Source organism: Choloepus didactylus, chromosome 14 (genome assembly GCF_015220235.1).
Source record: "Choloepus didactylus isolate mChoDid1 chromosome 14, mChoDid1.pri, whole genome shotgun sequence".
NCBI classification, from domain to species: Eukaryota; Metazoa; Chordata; class Mammalia; order Pilosa; family Megalonychidae; genus Choloepus; species Choloepus didactylus.
Genome location: NC_051320.1, coordinates 47,380,613 through 47,405,473, shown reverse-complemented (window position 1 = coordinate 47,405,473; position 24,861 = coordinate 47,380,613). Strand labels below are relative to the sequence as shown.

The window sequence follows — 24,861 nt, the reverse complement described above, 5'->3', positions numbered from 1 at the left end:
TTGTTTAATTACCTGAAGAGCAAAACAGTCAGCCTGGGAGTGTGTGAAAAGCCAGTATCTCTCTCAGCCGCCTGGCGCTCTGACATCCTGCAAGGCCAGCCCTGTCTATCCCAGCGTCAGGCTGGCTCCTGTCCTGGGTTCCTTTCTTTCAGGAGGCATTGTGTGGAAGAGGGTTTGGTCAGGAATTTGAGGTTCCTGCCAATGCTGTGTCCCCTTTCTGCACCATACTGACAGATATGCTTGATTTTTTTTTTTTTTTTTCAAAAGGATTTAAAAATTTGGTTTTTTCATTTTACAGCCCTGGCCTTGCTATGAAACAGTATCTCTAGCAACAGCAGCAGGCATTAACCAGTAAAGGACTGGCCTTAATTTACTGGGCTCTTATTTCTTTAATTGCTGTTGTAGTGTCCTATGAGTGTTGCTCTTTTTGAGTCAGACTCACTAGTATGGAACTGGTAGTTCAGAGGTGGTTTTTATGAGGCAGTTTTGGAATCTTAACCTGTCCACAAAAACAGAATAGCTCCATTTTAAAACAAAGGTGCTAAAACTATACTGCTGAGTTTTTCCTTTCCTTGGGATTTGTATTTGGTCCTTGGCATTTTCTCTGGGAAGGACCACTCCCTTTGATGAAGCTGGGGATAGTGAGAAAATATTTGGATAGTAATGTGTGGCCAGTATGAGGGTGGTATAGGATGCATATTTTGAGGACTGCTTGGAGATGGAGCCATTTGGGAGATTCCTCCCGTCTTCTCTCTAGTATAACAAGATGTTATCTTACCAAGAGGAAATCCAGCAGGTTCTTGACCCACAGTGTGGGCTGATGAAATGTAAGCGCTGTGGGCGGGGTGCAAAGGTGGTGGTGGTGTTTCCTGCAAAGGGAGGGGAAAGTGTGACTTCATGTGCAGTGATTTGGTTTTTCCAACTACATCATTAGGATTCTGTCATGCAGACTTAGTGGCATTTACCCTTTAGATGCATGTATGTGACTCCCATCAATGTTAATGGGAGTTAAGGGCATGTAAAGAGAGCAGTAGGTGCCGTTGGGTAGTGCACAAGTGCAGCTTCAAGGAATTGAATCCAGTCTTTGACAAGAATGAAGGAATTAGGCTTTGCAGGGAAGACTTTTGTAGAAATTATTCTAAATACTTCTTCTTATGATATTTGTAGGAGTGATGTCAGTTATGTCAGATAATATTTTATGTATTTTTATGTATTCCAATGAAAAGTTTATAATCATTTTAAAAATTGGATTAGCCTGCTGTGCCTTGTGAGGGAGCTGGCATCACCATGATCTATTATGCAGAAGCAGAAGTAGCTCTGCCATAAGTGTTATCCATATCCTCAGGCATGGGCATGTTTATTTATGCATCAGCCTGCCGCATTTCTTTCAGAGTATTTCTTTTATCAACATCAGTATAAATATGAAAAAAGAAAACATGTAAATATATTTTAAGCCACAGTCAGCAATCCTAACTAATATTCTCCTCCACTGACAGACCCCCATACCCCCCTCAAGCTCCAACATTTTGGTAGTTCTGTCCAGTGAGGACTTTCTTAAATTCAAGTAAGATTAGCACCATTTGTAGCATTAAGCTTTGGCAGCAGAGAGTATCTGATGTGAGAAAAACTTGGAGGACTCTGAGAAGTGAATGGGGAGAGGTGTGGCTTGCAGGTGGTGCCAGGCATTAAAGACCAAAATCTGAAAAAGAAAATGGGTTTGGCATTTTGCGCTGATTGTGCTCAGTAAGTGTGGGGTGAAATAAGAAAAAAAAATTCCATTGGTGAAGAGGATGGAGGAAGTGAATTGCTCTAGACAACAGAACATAAAAGAATCATATTTTACTAGTAACTGTGGGTTTGTGTCAATTTTCCAACAAGAATGAAATAAGGACATTTTAATATAATAGGTTAAAAAGTCACATATTCCAGAATTTTAATAAGATTTGAGTATATCTAATTAAGAATAATTGTAATAAGAAATAATGAGAATTGAAATATCCATACAGAGTAAGGGAATTGAGCTGAGATTTATAGGTGTTAAACATTGCTCAGTGTGTTTCAGAATGTATAGCATAAAATTCTATTCTGCCTGGTTGTGGGGGCAAGGGGAGGGGGGTGGGATGTTAGATGAAACTATGTAGGGTCAGAGTAAAACATTAACTTAAAAGTTTACATTGGTATAAAAGCAAATATGCTGTGCTGGGTATTTTTGAACAACTATTGTGCTGGTTTGGACTGAGAATTTGCAATGGAATCCATCATAGCTAAGAATCATTTTTGAGTAAGTTTGAATTGTTTATAAATGTGGTAAATTACTATATGTGCATATATTTTGATAATTTGCAATGTGGACAGGTGTAAGTAGAGAGTTTGTTAGAGATAGAATTTCTTGTGAAAAAAAGAATACGATGAAAAAAATCTTGGAATTTTTTATTGTTGTGTATTTGCTCCACCTGGTGGATTTTGCTGAAAGTGTTTTAATCCATGTTAATGACAAGAAAAGCCTTTATACAATTTTCCTAAACTATAGGAAGATGAATCTTTTGTTTTATTTTTGTCACTGTGCAAAATAGTTTAATTCCTACCTAGGGCAAAACCCTTAGGTTTTTTGTTCACTTCTTTCATTGCGTTTAAAATGATATGTAATTTTTTTCTACTTCAAAACGTAATACATGCCCCAATTTAGAAGATTTGGAAAATGCAGAAAAGTTTTTAAAAAAAGGAAAGTAGACATCATTTATAATCTTACCACTCAAAGCCATTGCATTATTTTTAAAGAATATTTATCATCATAAGAGGACCAGTTTGCATTTACATTTATTTAAAGATATGTGGAATGTTAAATGTTATGTCAGAGTATGATTATTATTATTTTGGGGAAAACGCTACCCTTAGAATTCCCAGGCTCTGAAAAAGAAAAAAAAAAAAGTCAATGTTAAGCAGGAATTGCTTTCACTAAGATGTCTACAGAAGGCAAAGGTAGTAGAGATTAAGGGTAATTTACGCATATATAGGGCTGTACTTGGTTGTGAGATCTGTTGTTTGCTAGGCTTACATAGATTGCTTTCTTTGGAAATCTTAAGGATTCAGTTGTGCTTTGATCATCTTATTGTTTTCCTTAGGTTATTTTTTTTTCTCCTTTAGACTCTACAGCTCTGTAACAGAAGGTGAAGTTTTGGAAACAGTGTCTCCATAGGCAGGGGATTTGGAGACCTTTTTATTGTCTTTAAAATTGTCATTCATAGTCCTTATTAGCATTTATTGTTGCAAGCATACAAGCAGAAAATGTGAAATTGGTATGTCATGAATAGCCCCACAGAGCTCTAGAGCCCTCAGATTTTGCCTGCAGTGTGGTGTGGGCCGGCTTTGAGGGAAAGCTGTCCAGATGGCTGCTTGCACAGAGCAGAGCTGCAGGCTTTTGTCTCTCGTGCTGAGAGGAGGGGAAAGTTCATCGGAGCATACATCACCCTTGCATTTTAACAAAACTAACTGGCCATCACTCAGAATGGGGAGGTGGTGACATTGAAACAAAGGTTTTCCATATAGTGTTACAGTCCTTGTCAAATAAATAAGGGATGGGTGGTTAGGGTGTCTTCTACATTACCTGAGTGATTTCTGTTATTATAAAAAAATATGAGGAAACTATAAATAGTAGCTTACTTGCCGAGTCACATGCAGGTGTATACTTTTTCAGGTTGATTTCCTTTATGGGAACATGTTTTATTTGAAAAGACCCAAGTTAATATACATAGTGTTTCAGCCTTATAGATCAATAAGCAAGTATTTTACTTTAAAAATTCTAAATAATTTAATCCCTTCCTAGTGCCTATCTTGAGCAATCTACACTTAACTATGTTAATAAGTTTAAAGTTTGCATTTAATATAACAGTACAAGGGTTAACTTTGTTACAGCATTTCAGAATTTGATTGAACATTTGTTATTGAAAATCAGAAGTAGTTGGTAAAAATGAACTACAGTATATCATAATTACTATGAATTATTTCATAGTAATTATGAATCTAGATTTTAATTCCAAGTGATATTTTATCTTAAAACTATTTCATTTTGCACAAATACACGTACCATACATTTTTAAATGCACTGAGCCACATCTTTTTATTCATAGGTAGAGAATTGTATACTTTAACCAGAGTTAAAAATCAAATATATTGCTTAAAAAATTGTTGGAATGATGTAACTACCATTTTATTCTGTAGACCCTGAAGATGGGGGAAAACAAACAAAAAAAGACTGGCCTGTCAGTTAAAGAAATAATTATTATTTAAAAATCATTTTAAGATTGGAACCTTCAAATTACAAGTTTAGAGCACATTAATTCACTTTAGCTAATGGAGATGCAGAAATCAAACTGGCCTGAGTCCTCGAATTTGACATAAGTCATAAATGAAGGGAAGGGGTCATGAGTTCTACCTCTGAGCCTGCCACTTGTCCTGGTAGATTAGGGTTTCTCAACAGACCATACAGCATGTTCTCTGTGGAACAGTGTGTTATATGGTGCTTTGTCCATTTAGCTGCACATGATCCAAGCAGTGAAGCTTTTCTGCTTCTGTGATGTCTGGAATAATCACCTATTTAGGCCAACTTCCTCCATCTAGCATGTTTTCTTTTACTTGATTCCGTCTTATTGCTAGCACTTAGTCCTCTTGGCTAGACTGAAGTAACCCTTTGACCCCATGATGTTTATACACCCTTCAAATTCTTAAGATGGCTATCATGTCTCCTGTTCTTTTGTCATTGAAGCAAAGTTCTGTGAGCTGTTCTGTGGGCTAGCTAAAAGTTGAGGAGGTGCAAATGCTTGCCAGTCATTTCCCTCCTCAAGGAAGTAGTGTGGATATGTCTAGTTGTTTACCACAGAAATTTTACATAAAGGAATTGAAATGGCCGGTAACCTCTTACCTTGTTGGAATACTTCAGTGAACTTTTTTAACTTAATTTTTTCTCTGTTTCACTCATTTCTTTGTGGTTGGTTATATCTTACATTGTAGCCTAACTAAAAACCATTTGTTTTTCTTGCAGATAAAGTATAAGTGGATTTATTTTTTTTCAGGAGACTTATCTGTTATGAAGTTTATTTAATACAGTTTCAGATGTTTTTCAATAGCAGAAACAAATTAATGTACATTTTTATTAGGTGTTGTATCTATTTAATTGACTGTCAAAGTGATGAGAAGTTAGGAAATCATCCAAAGGAGATGTCCATCTCCCTGAGCCCAACAGCTCGCACATTAGGTAGGTTTGCCCTGTCAGTGGGATGCCTTTAGAAAACACTAATAGCTTCCAGCTGGGTGGAAAATCAAAACCTTTGGGGTCTGACAAAACTAGCAGATTTGAATTTGAAAGCAGAGCTAATGCTTCCATTTTATTTTTTACCACTCGCCCATAAAACATTATTTTCCAATATGTCAGCCTCATTTGGTGGCCAGTGGTCTGAAATTGAAAGTGGAACAAGCAAGCGGAGAAATCTGGGCATTAGTGAGTCTGCCCTTTCAAGCTGGTGTGCCACTTTGTGGAAGGGTCTTCTCTAAGAGCAGGGGGGTCTTAATGACCATTCATCAATGCTCGTTGGATGATCATTGAGTGCCTTCTCATTCAGTTTATCAAGTCTTGCACATAAAAAGTCAGAATAAGCCTTATTCAGCTTTGTTAAAGCCAACTAGGAGTAAAATGCTCCATTTGAACCCATTTTGCCCATGTTTTTTCACTTTGTTAATGCAGCCCTGCTTAAATGAGTGCCTTTATTGGGTCGGTTAGAATATCTGAAACTATTAATTCTCTTGTATTGAATGGCTGGTGGAAGGCCAGAGCAGATGGGGTAGGAAAGTATTTGGTTGGGTGTATTGCTTTCAATTAGGATCAATGAGGTTTCAGCTCCTTTGAATTAACTCACTTAATACCCACTGTGTGAAGTCACAGTGTATCACAACAACCTGCTAGAAGCGGAGAGGAAAGTTGAGAAGACCTGTGGAAAAGCTTTAACTCATTCTCCCTTCACCAGTGTAGAGAGCTTTCATTAACTGCAGATGATTTCGGTAGACTGCTAGTCACTGTTGGTAAATCAGGTTTGAACAAGGAAAAATCTGTATTTCAGAGCTGTTATGTTTTAGAAATAAGTGAAAAAGACCCTAGAGTAATACAATACCATAATGTCTTTCTAATGAATGATCTAAATTCATTGTCATAAACCAATTTGTGTTTTGTTTTGTTTTGCTTTGTTTTTTAGGAGCCCAGCATATTTACCATTATGGAAAGTGGTTATTTAAACATTCTTTTTAAAATTGCCTTAAAAATGCTCTGTTCTTAATTAAAAGACAAGCATTAACTGACATAGCTCTCCTGAGGAAGTATTTAATTGGTCAGTAATGTAATCTTTGTTATTGTTTTGGATAGATTTTAATTTTATAAAGCATGTTTCATAACGATGATTCAGGACATTGCTTTATACTGGAGGAAACTTTTGCAATGGGTTTTCTTTTTTTTTTCATTCACCTACATAAATGCATTCATCATGGTATTGATTCTCTATTTTTATTATCCAGTTTGGATGCTGGAGCTCTTGGCTCTGTATACTCTTTCTTTTTTATTAAAGGGGAAAGTTATTTCTGTATAAGTAACTGTATAGAACTACGTATCCAGGGTTCCCTATTCAGAGAGAATTGCCAAATGGGAATGCTGCTTTGCTTGCCTCAATGGATTAAATAATAGGAGGAAACTGGTTCCTTGAGAAAATGCTGAGCTAGTCTCAGATGCACACACGTTCAGTTAGGCCCTTTGTGCAATCAGACTTCTAGGTGAGACTCTCCAGGGATCCAGGTTTTGTTGACGTGGATCAATTTAAAGTGGCAATTACTGTAGTCAGATAACAGCTTAAAAAGCCTTTTTACACATAGAAAAGATACATAATGACACAGCATATGGAAGTTCAATTTTCTGGGCTGTGGTTTAGGGACTTGCAATGTATTGATATTAAGACCTAGTTTTAAAACCGAGTATCATCCTGTTTTCTTAAAGTGTATTGCAGTTTTGTCATATGATTTTCTGTTTTAGAAGTGATTCACCATGCATTTTGATGAAAGGTTGGGTTTCCCACTGTGAAAGTGTTTTCTTCCTAACCTAGGTATAGTATTAAAAAAAAAAAAAACAATATGTAGCATTGAGTGCCTTTTTAAAAAATACTCTTTAAAAATTAAAATCTACAGATTTAGGATACTGGATTCCATAAAGTCCCTTATAGCAAAACTTAATCGATTATCACACTCATGCCTGCTATAAAGCTTTCTGTCATAAGAATGTTTGAGCTTGGTGCTTAACTGTACTGAAATCCATTACACAGAACCTCATTACCAGTGACATCTAACTAAGATGAACAAAAAGATTGGCTTCATAAATAGGGTGCAGTATACTATTAGTGACAGAAGAGAGTGATCATTATGAATTGTAGTCTTTTTACAAGTTGTCTCTGACAGTGATGGATTTTTGAGGGGTTCACTAGATGAAGCAGTGCTTCTTGGGTACAGTATTTAGGAGCTGTAGAAGTTCTTATTGATTGACTCTGTTTATCAAAGATGATTTATTTTTAGTTAGTGCAAGATGTGTATGTGTATGTGGGTGTGCTCTGAAACAGGCTGTATGCAGTCTTGGGGGAGAAATGTAGGAAGAGTGAGTAGGTAGAAGTCAGTCACTGCTTCTGTTTTCAGATAGTTTTTTTTTTTTTTAATCATTTCTTTGAGGCAGCAAATAGGGAAAAGAAAATCAATCTGACAAGGGCTAAAAAGCAAATGGGTAAGTGTAGAATAAGCAAAGGACATGTTGGAGACTGTAAAGGGATAGCAAGAGTTAAAGGGGTGCTCTGCTTGTCATATTCAAGGAGGTGGCAGGCTGGGCAGAGGCTCCTGAGTGGATTGTTTCTGTGTTTATAGTGGATTGAACATACTTGGGAAAGGTAAAGCCTGAGGGATCTGTCTCATCATGTGCCCTGTTGTAAAAACAAACACACACAGACCTAGGAAAGATTTGCAAGTGTTAAATGAGGAAGAGTTTTAGAAGTATTTTCCTTCTGCCTGGCATTTTTGTGTGTTTAGAAAAGGTGTGCAAGGCAGGCAGGCGTATGTTTCTCCTAGGAGGCAAGGGTGTTTTACAAAGGACTAAAGAGGGACTGCTGAGAGGAAAATAGCCAGCTTTAGATAAAGCACTACAACAAAGGCTTGTAGTTTTATATATCATGGTGTCCATTAAAGCCTAATAGGGAAGAGTCCATTGAACCTGGTTGGGTATGTGTTATTCACGGGAAGGATAAACATTTAAGGGTGTGCAAAAAAAAAAAAAAAAATCAGAAATCAGGAGGACATGATTGTTCAGCTTTTGAAAAGGCTTTACAGTGAAGATTTTGTTTTCATCTCCCATGGATCTCTATGCCAGGTAGAGGAGAGTAAGCTGAAAATGTTTGGAGCATATCAATGCTGGAAACCCAGGAGGTTAAAAGCAGTCTAGTAAAATAAAAGTGGTCTGCTTCTGCTTCTGCTTCTAAAAAGTGATCTATTTTGCACATAGTACTGAGAAGCTGACAAAAGGAATGATTCTGATACACTGCCCAATATGATAATCTGGCATATTAATGAACAAAATCTTATAAAAATGCTTTTATACTCTTTTGAGTTTCCAGTTGAATAAACAGGCTTTGAGGTTTGTGTCTATGTTTTTTTTTTTTTTTTAATATAGCTCCCAATTATGACTGCTAAAATAGAAAGAAGAAGGAAAGCCCTTCATTTTGAGCAGTGGGGGGGTGTCAGGTCTACCTTTCATTCTTTTGGCAAAATAGGGGTTAACTTTTAACGGGGTGGGGGTGGGGTGGGGTGCGGAACGAATTATGCAGCGTTTAGCTTATCTTTCCGCGTTTTACTTTCTGGAACTTCCAGAGAGAAGTAGAGGCTGGTTAAGGGTTGTAGGGATTGTGATACTTTGCACACACATCCCTGTCATTGTTCTGCCTGAAGAGACAGGGCTGGGTTCAAGGCCACATGTGCTCCTGTCATCATCCGCATTTCGGCTCCAAGTGCAATCCGGAGTGTCAGCTCTCCATCTGTCTCTGCCTGGCAGGCGCACGCGCCCAGCACCCTGCCTCCGGCGATGCCGCCCCAGCCCCTTCTGACGGCTCTCCTCTCTCTGCCGGCGCTCATTCCAGAACAGGAGGCATGAGCCCGGAACGTGCTTGCTTTTAGGAGAGAGCCACTTCCAGCGTGGTACGCTGGATCCAAGGATGCCTGGTGAGTTAACGCTGTTCTCTATTCTCTCCGATTTCTACAGGGAGAAAGCTTACTTTTTTTTTTTTTTACCGTGCGTGGGAAATACTTTCTGCCCAGCAGTGCGCTGTATTTATGTGGGCAGGAAGAGGCTGGGGGTGACAAAGGTGAGATGTGGAAGGTGGGAGAAAGGGTCATCAGGATCTGTGCGGGGTACAGGGTACAGAGCCCTTGGTTTTAAGTTTTGGGAGGTGTGTTTTAAAGGCTGAGAGGAAGTCTAGCCACCCAAGTTTGCCAGAGCAATGTCCTGGAGGGGTTCAGTTCAAGTGAGAGGAAGTAGTGTTTCTTGTTCTGGATTTCATGACTATGTCATCTGTTCCTTGTGTTATGGAAATTTCATCTGTGGAGAGAGTTTTCAGATCATGGCGACATCCTGGGATGAGATCTCTTTAAAAAGCTGTTTATGTCAGAGAAAGTGAAGGAAGCTTTTGAACAACAAATAATTTCAGTCTTGTCCTAATTCACAGTCCTTGGATGTCATCAGGCCAGTAATTGAAATTGGTTAATTAAAAAAAAATCCGCTGAGTTAGTGAAGTTCTTGTGGCCCTGGGAATTTAATGTTTGTCATTTTCCTCTGAAAAATAGTATCCTTGGAGCCTGGAGTGTTTCTGCTGTTGCTGCCAGGGAAAGCTCCGCTCATGGAGAAGCCTGGGAGAGCCTGAGTTTTCTGGGAGAAGCCTGACTGGGGAAAGGGTTGTGTCTGCCGTTCTCAAGAACTGTCTGCATTGCCCTGTGCCTAATTTAAGCAGCCTGTCTCCAGATAAAAGAGGGCAGATAGAGATCCTCCAGCTGGCTGATTCCCGTGGATTATTTGGGTAGGACAGGCAGAAGAGCCTGTGCTTGGTCACGGAGTTTGTACACCTCACAGATGGTGTTTTGAAACATTATCTGCCAGTTTTCTGCAGCCACAGTTGTGTGTAGGTATTGCCAGTTGTTTGAGGAATATTTTTCTCTTTGGGATGCATCTCGTTGTCCTCATCGTTGTTGTATGTGCAGAGAGGATGCATTTGTGGCAGAATTGGACTTTTTCATTAGCTCAGTAGGCTAGGCATGTGTGTAGTTGAAATATGGGAAAAATCAATTTGCGAAAAGACAATGACTGAGGTCTTTGAAAGGTCATTTTAACTCGAAGCTATCATCTTGATTGATATGCACCATGCAACCTAAAGATGTAATGTGCATTAGGTACATGATGTGAAGTTGGTGTGAAAAGTGCCTGTGTGGCTTTTATTATTATTATTTCACCAGAATATGATAGCATTTTTTCATCTGATTTTTGTCATAATTTAAATCTTCGTCTTTATACTCTCAATAAATATGTGTTAAATGATCTGATTTATCAGCATTTTGAAGAGTCTTCATCTTATTGTGGTAAAAGAAAACCCCTCAGTAAACCAAAGCTATTTGTGAATGATAATAGCCAAAGGAGATTAGTTAGGAGCCTTGCTATCCCTAATTGATTACAAGATTTTAAAATAATCTTCAGTGCATCCTTAGTTAAAATGCATTGAACTATATTTAAGGTTTTAGAATGCTTGGTAAGTTTGTGTTTAACACTAAGTCTTTTAATATCTGCATGGTTCTAAAGTGGTAGCCTGGAGTGTGGGCAGTGTTTCTCTCTCTCTTTCCCTCATCAACTGTGTTAGAAAACCTTGTACTTGGATACAGAGAATATATTAACAGCTGTGACTAGGAGCATGTGCCAGAATGGTGATACTTGAGCAGATCTGATACTTGGCTATTTTTGACACCCATCTGCACTTTTTAAATTCTACTCTAGGATGGACTATCTCTTAATATGTTTTTAGCATATTGTAGCCCATAAACATTAGCTGTTTGGGGCAGATTTAATATTTTTACATAAGACATTATGTGTAATCTGATTGTTACTATTTTTAAATTTGATTACATATTTTTATATGAACTTTAATTTTTTTGATAGTTCAAGTGTCAGAACTGATTCCTCAAACTTGATGTAACAATTCCGTTTTCATAATGATGGGGATCCCTGTAAACAGCGGTGCATAAATGGAACTTATTCAAAGACATACCAATCTTGGGAGGTGGGTAGATAGGAAACATTAATTTAGGGGTTTCTAAAACTATTTTGGTTTAAGAAAGTACATTTTAGCTGTTGACAGGAGAAACTATCACAAAATGGGCTATAAAAAGTCAAAGGAGGCCACACATGCTTTAATGGAATAGATTAAACTATTTTAAATTATTTAACTTAATGTAGGAAATGTCATTTCACTGCCTGTCACATTTGTAACAACTTGATCCTTGTGTTTAAGGAAAATGTTTTGTTATGAAAAAGCTGGGAGATCTTGGGCATTATATTGTTTTCAGGAGGAGGTGACTCCAAGATTTCTAAAAGGTTTATATTTTGATCAGTCTTTGGATAATATTATCAAAGAACATATGTAGACCTGCAGAATGCTTTCAGGACTGTTTCCTTAAAAGGACAATAAGTGAGCATGGTCCCTGTAGCCCAGAAATAGTGCTGTTCTTTCAGAAGATGGCTAGCATTAGGTCAGACCACCCTTTCTCAATGGTCCTGTTCTCCAGATGTGCCTGGAACTTTTTTAAGTTCAAGTTTCCAAAAAAAAAAAAAAAAGAAAGGGTTTGTTTTTAAAATCTGGTTTTACTTAAGACATCTCCATCCTGGAGTGCATTTCATAAATTGCCCACATATTTTTCTTAGCAGAGAACTTAACTGGCTGTAATTTTTAACACATGGCCACATCATGTGATATTTTCAAAACACTTACACATAGCTTTAAGAAGGTCCCTGCAGAAATGATCCATCTTCTCACAGCCAGCCCGTTTTTAACAGCATATCTGCATTTTCCATTTAGTAGAGCTATATATTATTAGCTTACATTTTTGGGTAGTAAAACAGTGCATTGCTGATTGTAAAACATGGACTTTATTATCTGCTGAAAATTGATTTGGCATTTATAGCCACTGTGTATTTGACTGTTTTTTCTGTTTTTAACATTAATGCTTGCAAGTGATGATTTGCGTAAAAAACAAATGAAATTACCATGGACCGGCAACGGTTAGTGTCCCTCATATCTGAACATTTGGATGATGCACCTGGCTTTTTTTTTTTTTTTACTAGATGCATCTAAATGTCATTATATAAGAACAAAAAACACAACAGTCCATTCATTGTACTATTTAACCGTACAAGTTGTTTTGTCATTGTGTTGGGCTAACTCTGCTGTTATAGCCTCTTGCCAACTATTAAAAGAAAGCTTATATAAGCTGTAAATACCCAATTATAAATGTAGGTTGTGCAGACTTTACTTTTTTGTAGCTGAAATTTAGAAGTTTGGACTTCCCTTCAAACTCGAGCACCCTATCCTGTTTTCTTTTCAAATTCTTTTCTGTTAATGTTTCTGAGTATTTGGCCTCTTAGTTATATATATTTTAAATAATACTGGGACACTTTTACGAGACATCATTGTGTGCACTTAATGGTCTATTGAAAAAGATACATGCTTAATCTCTTTTGGGGGGTGGTTATAATTTCTGAAGTTTCCATGAGACAACAACTAATCGTTTATTTTTATTTTTTAGAGTAAGCATTTGCTTAGTGGGCATTATATTACCTAGGAATATTTTTTAGCCATCATCACTACACTGATGATTGATGTTTGCAAAGAAATGCTCTAATTATATTTTGAACAGCCTTTGAATCATCAGAGGAACACATGTTTTAGAGCTGGGAAGTATATCGTGCAAGCTTCTTAAGTTTACAGATGTTGAAACTGAGGCTTATAGAGCTTGAGCAACTTGCTGAAGTGGTTTATTAAAGTGAGACAATTCTCTCAGCTCATACTCTTTTTTTACCATACTGCTTCTAAATCTTAAATACACATTAAATCATATTAACATATTGGTGTCAGTCTTACTTTATTGTCTTGTATTGTCAACCCTAGATTATTCCTGCCATATGCTTTCTCCCCTCCTGTATACTAGGATTGTGGAGTCATGTGGGAGACAATACTGTAACAGTGATCACTTGGCCTGCGGCATGTATCCCATCAAATCTATCTTATAACTGTTTGGAAATGAGGGAACCTAAATATGGTTCATTAGCAGAGTATGACGCATAACAAATAATGTAAGGCTACGACAAGCAAAAGGCTACTGTAATAAGAAAATTCAAGTAGTAGACGTTTGTAGGTTGTTGAAAATGAGCCAGGTACCAGAAACAATGACTAAGTCCCTCCATGACCTCAAGGAGTTTGGAGTTCTATGCTCCAGGCAGAGAAGTAAATAGTAATTATGGTATCTGGTGATAAGAAGGAGGATGCAGGAGGAGATAGGCCAGAGACACCCAGGGATGAGATACCTAACTGGATTACCAGTCAACGGCATAGGGGAAGGAGCGGGCAATAGGCGATCTAATGCTTATTAGAAAGTGCCCAGTTTCCTAGTTGCCCCATAATGTATCTCAGTTCATGTAACTTGATATTTTTTAGTTAGTTGTTCTTATATTACAAATAGGCCATTCATTTTTGTTTTGTTAAATTTTAATTTCTGTGTGTAGCAGTGGGTATAGGATTTCTTGAAAGCAGTTTCTTTGTGTACAGTTGCGGCTCTTGATAGCTAACCATATCTAGTGGAATAAGTCATTAACTTAAATGACTCATAACTTGAGAACAATAGGATTTCACACCTGACCAAGAAGCAGGTTTATCTGGCTGGCTTTCTCAAACAGCTGTTTGCATTAATTAATATTAATGTAAATGTACTTTCTGAGAATGTCTAGCTTAATTATGTTTTTCAACCCATAGAGTTCCAATCAAAGGAATCAGGAAATCCTCTTAACCTCAGAGGGAATATATAATTGCCGTCTCTGAATGGAATTAAATCTCTGATGGTATACTAAGAGCAGCCATTTTATCGAAAGCCTGTGTGTGCCAGGCCCCGGGCTAGGCACTTTATATACTTTCTCTCAAATTTTCACTACAGCTCTGCAGAGTAAGTGTTTCTGTCACCACATGATAAATTTGAAAGCTGAAGATAGATTAACAGTTTTCCCAAGGTCACATAGATATTGTGAAATTGTAGAGATGGGATTCCTGGGTCTGTCTGCTGGATTCCTTTTTTCCTTCTTTTCTTCTTGAGGGAGGTGGTTATATTATGGCTTGATGAGGCTATTTTGAAATGGAGGCTAGATGGAAACATTTAAACGAAATGTTTTAATTTGAATGAGAGCAGCATAGAAGTAGAGTTGTTCTCTTTGCTGGAAGAGAAAAATGGAAAAGCGTTAGTCTTAATCATCAAGAATGATCTTGGATAAAGCAGGTTAAGGTGGGTTACATTTCTCTGTATACTCCTAATTCTCTTAAGAGGGTGCAGTGAGGCTAACAGGCCTAAGGGAGCTAATGCCATTGTTTTCAGAAGCCTGATAGAAATCATAAATTTACTGCCTAATAAAGCTGCACCAGTTAACTAAAACACTATGATGATTACTCTCATGTGTCGCCTTGGCCAGGTTACCCTGTCCAGTTGTTTGGTCAAACACTGGCTTAGATGTTGCTGTGGAGGTATTTTATAGATGGGATTAGCCTCTACAAGCAGTTGACTTTAAATAAAGGAGATGACCCTTCAGAATATGGGTGGGCCTCATCCAATCAGTTGGAGACTTTATATGCAAAGAATTGAGGATTCCAGGAAGAAGAAGGTATTCTATCTCAAGACTACCCCCACCCCCCATCCCTTGCTGGGTTTCCAGCCCAAGGAATTGGGACTCAAGATCTCAGCAACACTCTTTCCAGAGTCTCCAGCCTCTGACCTGCCCTAAAGGATTCAGGTATGCCAGCCCTACACCACCACAGTTGTGTGAGACCATTCCTTTTAACAGATCTCTGTGTGTGTATGTAGTGCACGTGTATACTGTTGGTTCTGTTAATCACCTTTCTTGGTGATAAGACAAACTGGCTTTTGTTGATCAGAAGCTCAGATGGATGATTTTCTGTGTTTTGGATTTGTAGAGAATTGGAAAGCAATAGTAAATACCTTGTTAGACAAAATTGTTAAAAATTGTGTAGATTAAAAAAAATCTGGTCTCGTTGGTGATAACTGCTGGGTGTCCATATCCATGGTTCTGCCCCAGGAACTCCTAGGCATACAGGCATGCTGTTTTCAGATGTGTGTAATATAGGAAACCACTCTCCCACTCCCTTACCCCCCTCAAAAACAATAATTTTTTTAAGATTGTTGGATGCTTCAGATGCTTTCTCTAGAAGAGCTTCACTTCTGTTTCCCACATTTCCCTTTTGGAGGCTAAATGATAAGTGTAGCCTGTAAACAGGCTCATTATATTAGAGGGATTCTTTAATTCTGTGTGGTTTATTAACATGACATAGAGCACTTGCTGCTCATGCAAGAAAATAATTTTGAAAGTACCTATGAGAACATGATACCGAAGAGTTTGGCCTAAAGAGCTATGCAATTAGTTAAGGAGAAATGCACTTTAGGAAGAAGGGTACTAGAGGGTGTGTTTACCAAGTGTTTGTGGTTTTAACAAGAGTCTTAAAGATTTTGACAAAATAAACAGACCATTCTTAAGAATCTGGGATTATTTTGTTGAGGTGCTAAAGTATTCAAAACTTTGAGAAAGACAGTTCCTGTGCTTCTGAGCATATCATATTTTACATTTGAACTTTGCTTGATTTAACTGCACTGCCTTCCTCAAGACTTGTTTGCTTTAATGATTCTCAAGTTATTGGAGGGAAAATAAATAATAAAATTTGAGAAATAATAAAATTTGATAGACCTGAGGTAACAATTTATATATTGCATTTGTACCGCTTTTTAACATGTGTCCTGACAAGGATGTGACTGGAATGAAGAAAAGGCCTTGCTTGGTTCTGACATTTTCTGAGTAGAAGTGAGCATCCTTTCCTCTGTCATTGTTGTGTCTGAACCGTATACTCAGCATTTACAGAAACACTTCATTAGAAAGCCTGTTGGTGTTTGTTTTCTTCTTTCCCTCTACTCTTGCATTAGTTATGTTTGTATAACTTGGAGACTGGAAAATTATTAAGAGGAATTAAAATGAAGATTTTTGTCCTTAGAAAATATTTTTTCAACTTTGTATTCAATGTTCATTTTCTCCTAAACTTCTCAAAATATTCCTAATCTTTGGTTTATTAAAAAAAAGTGATAGAAATTAGAGGCAAAATAAAACTTCTTAATTACCCAGAATTCACTAGGGTTTGCTTGCTAAGCATGAAATGGCGATCAATCAATCAATAAAATAAAATAAATTGGTAAATGGATGTGATCAGACCTTCAAAACCTTTTCCAATTTGTACAATTCCAGAGTCTTTCTGGTACCCCGAACTTAATTGATAGGCAGTTGTTGATATTATGTAGCTGGTGATTTGCTACCTAGATGAAAGTCTTTACATTTGTTTTTCATCTTCATCTACATGGCAGTCAAACGCAGTTAAAGCATTTGGTGTTATAGCAATGTAAAGATAACGAATCTTTTGCCAGTACGTTTTGAAGAATTGAGCCAATCTGTAGTCTTTTCCAGACAATCGAAGAGTATTCTTTGGAACCATGAAGTTGCTATGGTTCATTTGTTTAAAATTTTTGTTTTTATTACTCATTTTTTTGAATGGCTGTGGTTTTCATACTTAGCTATACCCTTGAACATGTTTCTCTATTAGGATTTGGGTTTATATTATGAAAAATTGTATTGATGAGGCCATCTATTAGAAATGACAGAGCTTTGAGACTGTTGACTCCTGGGTGCGAATCAAGTTTCTTCCACCTGCTGGGACCAGGAACAAGTCACTCTACTGTCATCTGAGTGTCACCTTGTTTTTCTTGAAGTAGAGACAATTATTCTACCTACTTTCCCTCACAGGACTGTGGCAATAATGACTATAAATGGGCTGTGTGTCCCTGTAAAGCAGAGTGCATACGTGAGGGGCTATTAAAGGCCGGCAGCCATGCTCTCCAGGCTTAAAAAATAAGGTTCAGTGTCTGACCTCGCACAAAACAGATCTAGACTGTTGTGCATGGTGAGTTTTGTTTATGTTGGGATTTTCTGGGTTTTGTCTATGTTAGATAGGAGTTTCTCTTTCTAAGGGCTCTCCCTCACCCTTGAACCCCACCCTTCTCTGTTAGTATGCCCTCCCTTTCTTTACCCATTCCAGTGCTTTGTCAGCTTGGAAACCAGAAGCCAAGCTTAGAATGGTCAACAAAATAACGATGTTCATGCTTAAGTGAGAGTCTCAGATGCCCCTCTTGGTTTCATTCAGGTTTTAATAAATGGCAGTTTTAATGTGTGGCATCAGTTTAGGTTACTCAGAGGCTTTCCTGCCTGTTTCTGATTTTCTGGTCTCTTGGTAGATGATGTTGCTAGAGAGCTGAATTCTCTATTACCTTTTACTTTAGTTCTGAGTTATTCCAAGACAGACTGTTTTCTGCATTGTTTAAGGTAGGTATTTTGAGTATCATCAACTCTCCTTGATAAAGCTACCCATTTACATTAAGATCTTGATTTCCTAGTTCTAATAATTCCTGTTCAGGCTACCTGTGAGATAACAGATGTTTGCTTAATGAATGTGTGAGTGGATGAGAGGTGGGCTGGGGTTCACAGAGATTTTAAAGGAAAGAAATATCACATAAAACATGTCAATTATGAAGGAAAACATTCAAGAAGTGAATTTTATAAAATTTTCTTGGTAAATGATATTTAAGAATCGATCATTTGGGATTTAAGGAAAAAGTCAATTTATTATTTTGTCATGGCTTTATTGGTGGCTACGTGTATAATAGTTAAACTTGCATGTATTTATATGTCTGATAATTTATCATGATCATATTTTTGGAAGTATAATACAACATATAATACCTAAAAAACTTTATGATGTTATAATTACTGCAGTTAGAAAGAATGTCAAGGGCTACCAACAGTTCTGTGTAGTATTTGGGGAAATTAGCTCTCCCACTACCTAAGTCTTTCAATTCATTTGGCCTTCTTTCAGTGGAGGATGGGTATAAGGTTTCAGTCTTCTACCAGATATATTTCGTAAGATTTTAGCAAAAGAAAAATAATAGCAAAAAGGTTCCATCTTTTCAGTTACATAGTAAATTCAGCCAACAGTTTGTTCCTACCTATAATTCTAGACAAGTAGCAATTTGATAGGCCGATATCTTAATGATTCTAGAAAGACTGCTAGGATGATTCATTTGGTGCTTAATAATATATTTTCTTGGAAAACATGGTTTCTTGTTTTAATGCTATTTTCTTTAATATTTTTGCTGTCTTATATTTGTTTCTATATGCACATTGGATCTTTTAGATGGAGTAGAGTAAGTCTTGAGTTCAGAGACTACCATAACATAGTATACTTTGCTAATTTGACAAATATTTTGTAATTATTTCTCTTAATAATTGCCTTTAAAAATTCTAGGGAGGTCAGTTTAGCTTATTGACTCACTAGCTTTATTTTTTACAAGGATGCTACTGATGTGTTCTGCACAGATTAAAGACTTTCATGGGATCACTTAAGCACTCTGGAAACATGGTACAGAATGGCGTAGATAAAATCTCAAAGTAGGCCCGCATCACCTGGGAACCCGTTCAAAATGCAAATTTTCTGCCTCCCCGGAGGTTCATTGAATCAGAAACTCCAAGGGTGGGACCTGCGTGGTTCTGAAGCATGTTCAAGTTTGAGGACCACTGTTGTAAATTATATATATATTTTGTTTCCTTATTTATTCTGGAGAAAACACCACTTTTTTGGTCATAAATAAGCCAGCGAAGGTCCTAGATAAATGGAGATCAAGGTAATTTATTTTAAATGATGCAGTTAAAAATAACATCTAAGAAATTATGAATAATATATTTGTTCAGAGCTTTGGTTTCTGATAACATTTTCAGATGCCCACAGCTAAAATGACTGCAGGTAGTTAAGAGAGGTTGCATTTTGACCAGGATCTGGGATGTTAGTTTGTCCTGATAGTTCCTTTTACACAAATGAGTCTCTTTCATTGTAGCCAGGTGCCTTATCATGCCCTTTGCCTCATCTTGAGGCCATCTTCCTATTACTCATAATTTTATGAGTTAACTGATTCTCTTTAGAAAATATTTAGGTGGTCCTTCATTTCACAATAATATCAGGTAATCTTGAAAGTTTAGGTATATAAAAGTTTTCCTTTCATTTTTCTCTGATTAGTATAAAGAAGGGTTCAGTGTAATTAAAAAGGATTTCATCAGTCGTGCTGTGAAGATTTATTTCTTACGTCTCGTGTATCTTCTGCTGTTCTCCTTTGTGCTCTGTAGGTCTTCAGTAAGCGTAGTCTGACACGCTTTGTGGCCTTTGCCTCCTGTGATAAAATAGATTGAAATGATTCCTGGCACCATCTGGTGAAGAGGAGCAGCCCTGGAGGACTGTGCTTTGAGAGAAAGTGACTGAATGCTAAGAAATGTGGAAGTCTAGGGACATAGGCAAAGGATTTTTTTTTTTTTAAAGAGCATGAACATTAATACATCTTCTTGAGGTTTGATGGGACATGTACTGCCTACTGCCCCATCTGGTGCTTATGATAGCATGGCATATTAGCATGCTGCAAGTTCATAATGTATTCAGGGGGAGGAAACATCCCTTGCATACCAATTGAGGCATCCTCTCTTTCAGAACTGCTTTTGAATTTCAATGATGTTTATATCTTCTAAGCCGTGACTGAACTGAGCATTTCCGCTCTGAGGAATAACATGAGTGAGTGAGTGTGTATGTGTTCCCTCCTATTCCTCCGTTAATCTATCTTCTTCCCTCCTTTTTTTTCTTGATGAATTTTAAGTTGTTTTTAAAATTACATTGGTATATGGTTTTTTTTCAAATTTCCGTTTTGAAACCATATAATACTTTGTTATTATTTCATATAAGACACTTAAAGCATTATCATCGAATTGTTTATAGTTGTCCTTACAGATTGTACCTTTTTGAGGGCCAGGCATGCATCTAATTATCTATGTGTCTCTGTGGCATCAATTTAATAATGATTTATTTATTACACTCACACTGTGGGTCTGACAGTGTTACCGGTGCTGGGACATCAGTAGTGAGCAAGACTGGGGACTCCCTCCTCTCGGGGCTTTCCATCTGGGGAGGAGACATGAACAAAGAAACAGATACATGGGCAAGATCATTTCTGATAGGGAGAAGTACAATTAAAAAAAACAGGCTAGACAGGGGCTCTGCATAGGTGTTTAGGGGAGCTCACTTAGGTTTGATTGTCAGGGAAGGCACTTTTAAGGAGGGTGAGATTTTTGATGAGACCTGATTCATCACAGAGTGCGGAAGTCCTGAGGTGGGAACAGAATTGGCATTTCCAAGGGTCAGGGTGGTCTAAGCCAGGTTCAGGGGCCAGCCCATCGCTTGGAGTTGGGATTTTATCTCAGTGTCCCTGGAAGTCATCAGAGGGTTAGGGTGGATCATTTGAGCTATGTGTCTTGCACTTAGTAGGCACTAAATAACCCATTTGAGGGAAAGAAATGAGCCTTTAAATCCAGTGGTACACAGAGTTGAATTGGAATTAGCGTGGGTTTTAGAGTCAGACAAATGTCTGTCAGATTTCTGCCCTTGCCCTTTGCTAGATGTTTTACTTAGTGCAAATATTTCTTTTTTTAGCAAGTATGTCTTCTCATCTGTTGAAAGGGAACATTAATACCTAAAACCATGGTGTTGTCATGAGAACAAAGTGAGATAGTTCATTAGACCCAGCAGCGCCTGGTTCCTAGCAGGTGCCTGTTCTATCATGACACACCCATCGTAATACAACATTTGGGGTGGTTTTGAGGAATATTCAAACAGTTGACAGCACCTTGTTGGAAATTTCTTTTCTCTGGTACTCTTATGTTCTTAATAAAACACTGCTAAAATATTGCCATGCAGAGCAGTGCTCCACATCTGCAATCTGTTGCTCTTGATCTAGAATTACCTAAGAAAGAAAAATCAAGGAATTTAATGCAGAAGCCATGCCCAGGGAAATAACCTGGGATTTTTTTTGTGTGTGTGGGGGGGGATGCGTGGTGCAGGTTTCCTCGCATCCAAAATGTATCTCAGTGAATTTGAAAACTTTTTATAAGTAACATTCTTATCATTTACTTTATATTTACATATACCTATATTTCTTTATTTCTTTCTCTTTTTTTGAGAAGTTTTTAACATGAAAAAGCCAACTGTCTTATAAATTTGGAATGACAGTTGCATTTATGTGAAAGATGTTACAAAAAAGAGTTGTAAGTCATAAAACAGTAACTTTATTTAGGTGCCTAGAATTTTTTTTAATGCGTTCAAATGGAGAACATAAGTTCCTTAGTTTATGCATGGATTATGTACTTAATTTCAAGGAACAAGCTTTCAACTATTTTCAGTTAGCCTGTGAAGTAGTTTAGCTCTCCAAACTCTCTTTAGAAGATTTCAGGGATTGTAGGTAGGATGGATGTTGCTAGGGGGTTGGATATCTGAAAGTTCTATGTTACTGTTGTCTTGGACATAACTTATTGAATGTGTATAGGTTGGCTGAGTTATCCTTAAACTAGTGCCCTACTTTTACAATTATGTATTTGTTTTTGGCTAGAGGTTCCTTGTCTCCCTAGTCAGTAGACTACTTTTTGTATTTTACCCCCAAAGCATTCAGGAAAACAAATAATGCTTAAGGGATGTGGAGGAGGAGGTGGTGTGGGTAATTTAGGCAAGTTTAGTCAGCACTTAGATTCTTGAAATGTTTCTTGATGTCCTGCAGAACTGTACAGAGCTGTGAACATCTGCATGTTGTGTGAGAGGAGGCACTTTTGTTGCTGCTGAATTCTTGCTGCAATGTAATAAAAAGTAAAGGTAGAATGGCTATAAAAGGTTGGGGGAGGGATCTATTCAGATTAAAGCAGCTGGCTTTTGGCTCTAAAGGTACATCATTTTCTTTAGTTATCCACCCAGGGTAAACTCCAGTTGGATTCTTAACAACAGCATCTTTCAGAAGTGATAGATTTGCAAGACTTGGGGATAATTCAGAGGAGCTAGTTCTGAGAAGGGGCTGCATTTGAAACTTTGTAGGCATCCCAGATACATTCCAGCTTCCTGTGTACATTTTCATTCATCCCTACATGATGCCACAAATACAGACTTTTACATGGTATTTGTTTTCCTCTAGAAAGAGAGAAAAGTGAACCACCAGGACATGCAGGGGAGACAGGTACGTTCATTGATGTATGCAGGCCCCACCCATAGAAACCTGCACAGTTTAGTGACATCTGGCTTGGGTACAGTGAAGCCTAGTTTGGGTTGGATGATGCAATCTTGCAAACTACATTGCTAGATTTCTCTTCTTTTGCCCACTGAGTAGAATGATCATATTTGGATGATAGCCAATATGTGATTACTTTCAATTTTATTTACTTTGCAAGCGTGGCCTTTGTGTTGACCAGTTTCTCTCACATGTATTTCAGTTTCCAATAGTCGGCTCTCCGCCACCTCCTCAACAATTGTTTCCTTAAAACATATTTAAAGACATAGTAGACATACTCTACTTACATAAAATGAACATCTCACCTTTGAAAGAACAGGCTGGGTATAGAATGTGTGATCATTTTTTTTTTTTTTTTAAACATAATAGGCCTTATCACAAAGGTTGTCATTGTATTTTTAGGATTTAAATAACATAACAAGCATTAGTCATTTTAAAATCATTTTATAAACACAGTGTTTTAATAATGATCCATAAGACTTTCCCCCCCCAACTTAAAATTGAGGAGGTCGACGCCTAGACATTATTAACTGAAACCTCATACATTTGGATGAAATCAGAAATCCTTAAAGGTCTGAAAAACTGTATTGGGTGCTCATTTAAACAATCAATATTAATTTAAATGTTTACATGTAAAGTTAAGTGTTTTTTTGAAAATAGTTGAATTGGTGTGTTTGGTGAGCTGAACATTTGGCAACATTTTTATAATTTAGCACATATTATTGAACATACAAAGGTTACATACTTTTACTGGTCCTTCTTGATGATCTGGGCAATATATTCTTATTTAAAAGCATTATGTGGGAGTTTTGCTTAAAAGACTACTCAGAAACTGCTCAGCACTTAGATCCTTGATATGTTTCCTTTCCTTTGATAACTTTTGCATCTAGGCAGGTATGCAGAAGATGTTGGAGCAAAATGGACAGATAGTAAAATGGATGTGGTATCCTTTGGCCTAATTAACCTATGAGACAATTTGGAATAAATTGTTTGAGGTCAAATACTGTCTTTTATGCCCCTTTTTAAACCATAGTGTTTAGTACAGTGTCCTACATGAAATATGCGTGATGGGAGTCTCAGAAACCACCCTGTAGCTCAATTATGACAGGTCTATGGGTCACATATTCATTTAGTCACTCATTCAGCAAATATTTATTGAGCTCCTAATATATGCTACATCCTTTTTTAGCCACTGGGGATGAGTCAGTGAATAAAGCAGATAAAATTCCATGCACTCACTGAACTTTCATTCTAGTGTTTGTGTTTGCAGGGGTGGGGACAGGGGTTAGAGAGGGGTCAGACAATAGATGGTAAATGATGGGAATGTTAGTTGTTAATTATCATGAAAAAAGACAGAATAAGAGGGTCCTTAGGGGATGGGGCAGAAGGTGAGGTTGCAGTTTTAGCTTGGGTGGTTGAAGTAGGCCTCTGAGAAAGGACATTGGAGCAAAGATTTGAGAGTGGTGAGGAAGGAAGCCCTCTGGCTCTCTGGGGGAAGAGCCTCCCAGAGAGAGAAAACAAAACAGGCTGGCCTGTGACCTGCCTCATCTGAGGACCAGAAAGGAGGCCAGCATGGCTGGGTTAAAGCCGTGAGGGGATGGAAGAGTACTCAGAGAAGAGACTCAGAGAAACAGCAGGGAGAGTGCATGGCACATCACAAAGGGCTTTTTAGGCCATTGTAAATACGTCCCTGTCTACCTGATTTAACACCCATCCCAGATAATCTCTGTCCAGCATCCTCGGTTTGTGCGTTCTCATTCTTCCCTGTATGATGTCGTACTATCAGCTATTTAAAGTGTCTCATTCCAGACCTTATCATGCCTCATGGTTGTTCTTATTTATTTTACCATCATCAGTATTCAGTCCAATTTGTTTGTGTTTTCTGGTTCTTTGTATGGCAGGTTGAGTCTTTTAACTTGCAGTTTTCTTCATAGTGCTAGGCAAGTCTGCCTGTTAAGTCTTTTTTGGGTCCTGATTACTGTGCTCTAGTACTTTTTTTTTGTTATGCAGTTTATTGAGATATGTGCACATACGAAACAGTCATCCAAAGTGTGCAATCAGCTGTTCACAGTGTTGTCATATAGTTATGCATTCATCACAATTTTTGAACATTTTCGTTACTCAAAAAAAAAACGAATAAAAATAAAAGTAAAAAAGAACACCCAAAACATCCCATATCCCCCATCCCCCTCCCCTTTTTATTCATTTACCTTTTGTCCCCATTTTTCTACTCATCTGTCCATACCCTGGATAAAG

General features: G+C 37.6%; 1 protein-coding gene across 5 annotated transcripts in view; it reads left to right on the top strand.

Moving 5' to 3' along the window:
- The window catches only part of RUNX1T1 (RUNX1 partner transcriptional co-repressor 1), a 135,234-nt gene that overhangs the window by 29,177 nt on the left and 81,196 nt on the right, over nucleotides 1-24,861 (top strand). Inside the window, exon 1 of one of the 5 annotated variants that reach the window (XM_037802986.1) lies at nucleotides 8,928-9,282. The exons of the other annotated variants lie outside the window; for them this stretch is intronic. Within the exon in view, the coding sequence (XP_037658914.1) occupies nucleotides 9,276-9,282 (7 nt within the window). The 5' untranslated portion in view covers nucleotides 8,928-9,275. Of the gene's footprint in view, nucleotides 1-8,927; nucleotides 9,283-24,861 lie in introns of those variants that run through there. 5 annotated transcript variants of the gene reach the window in all.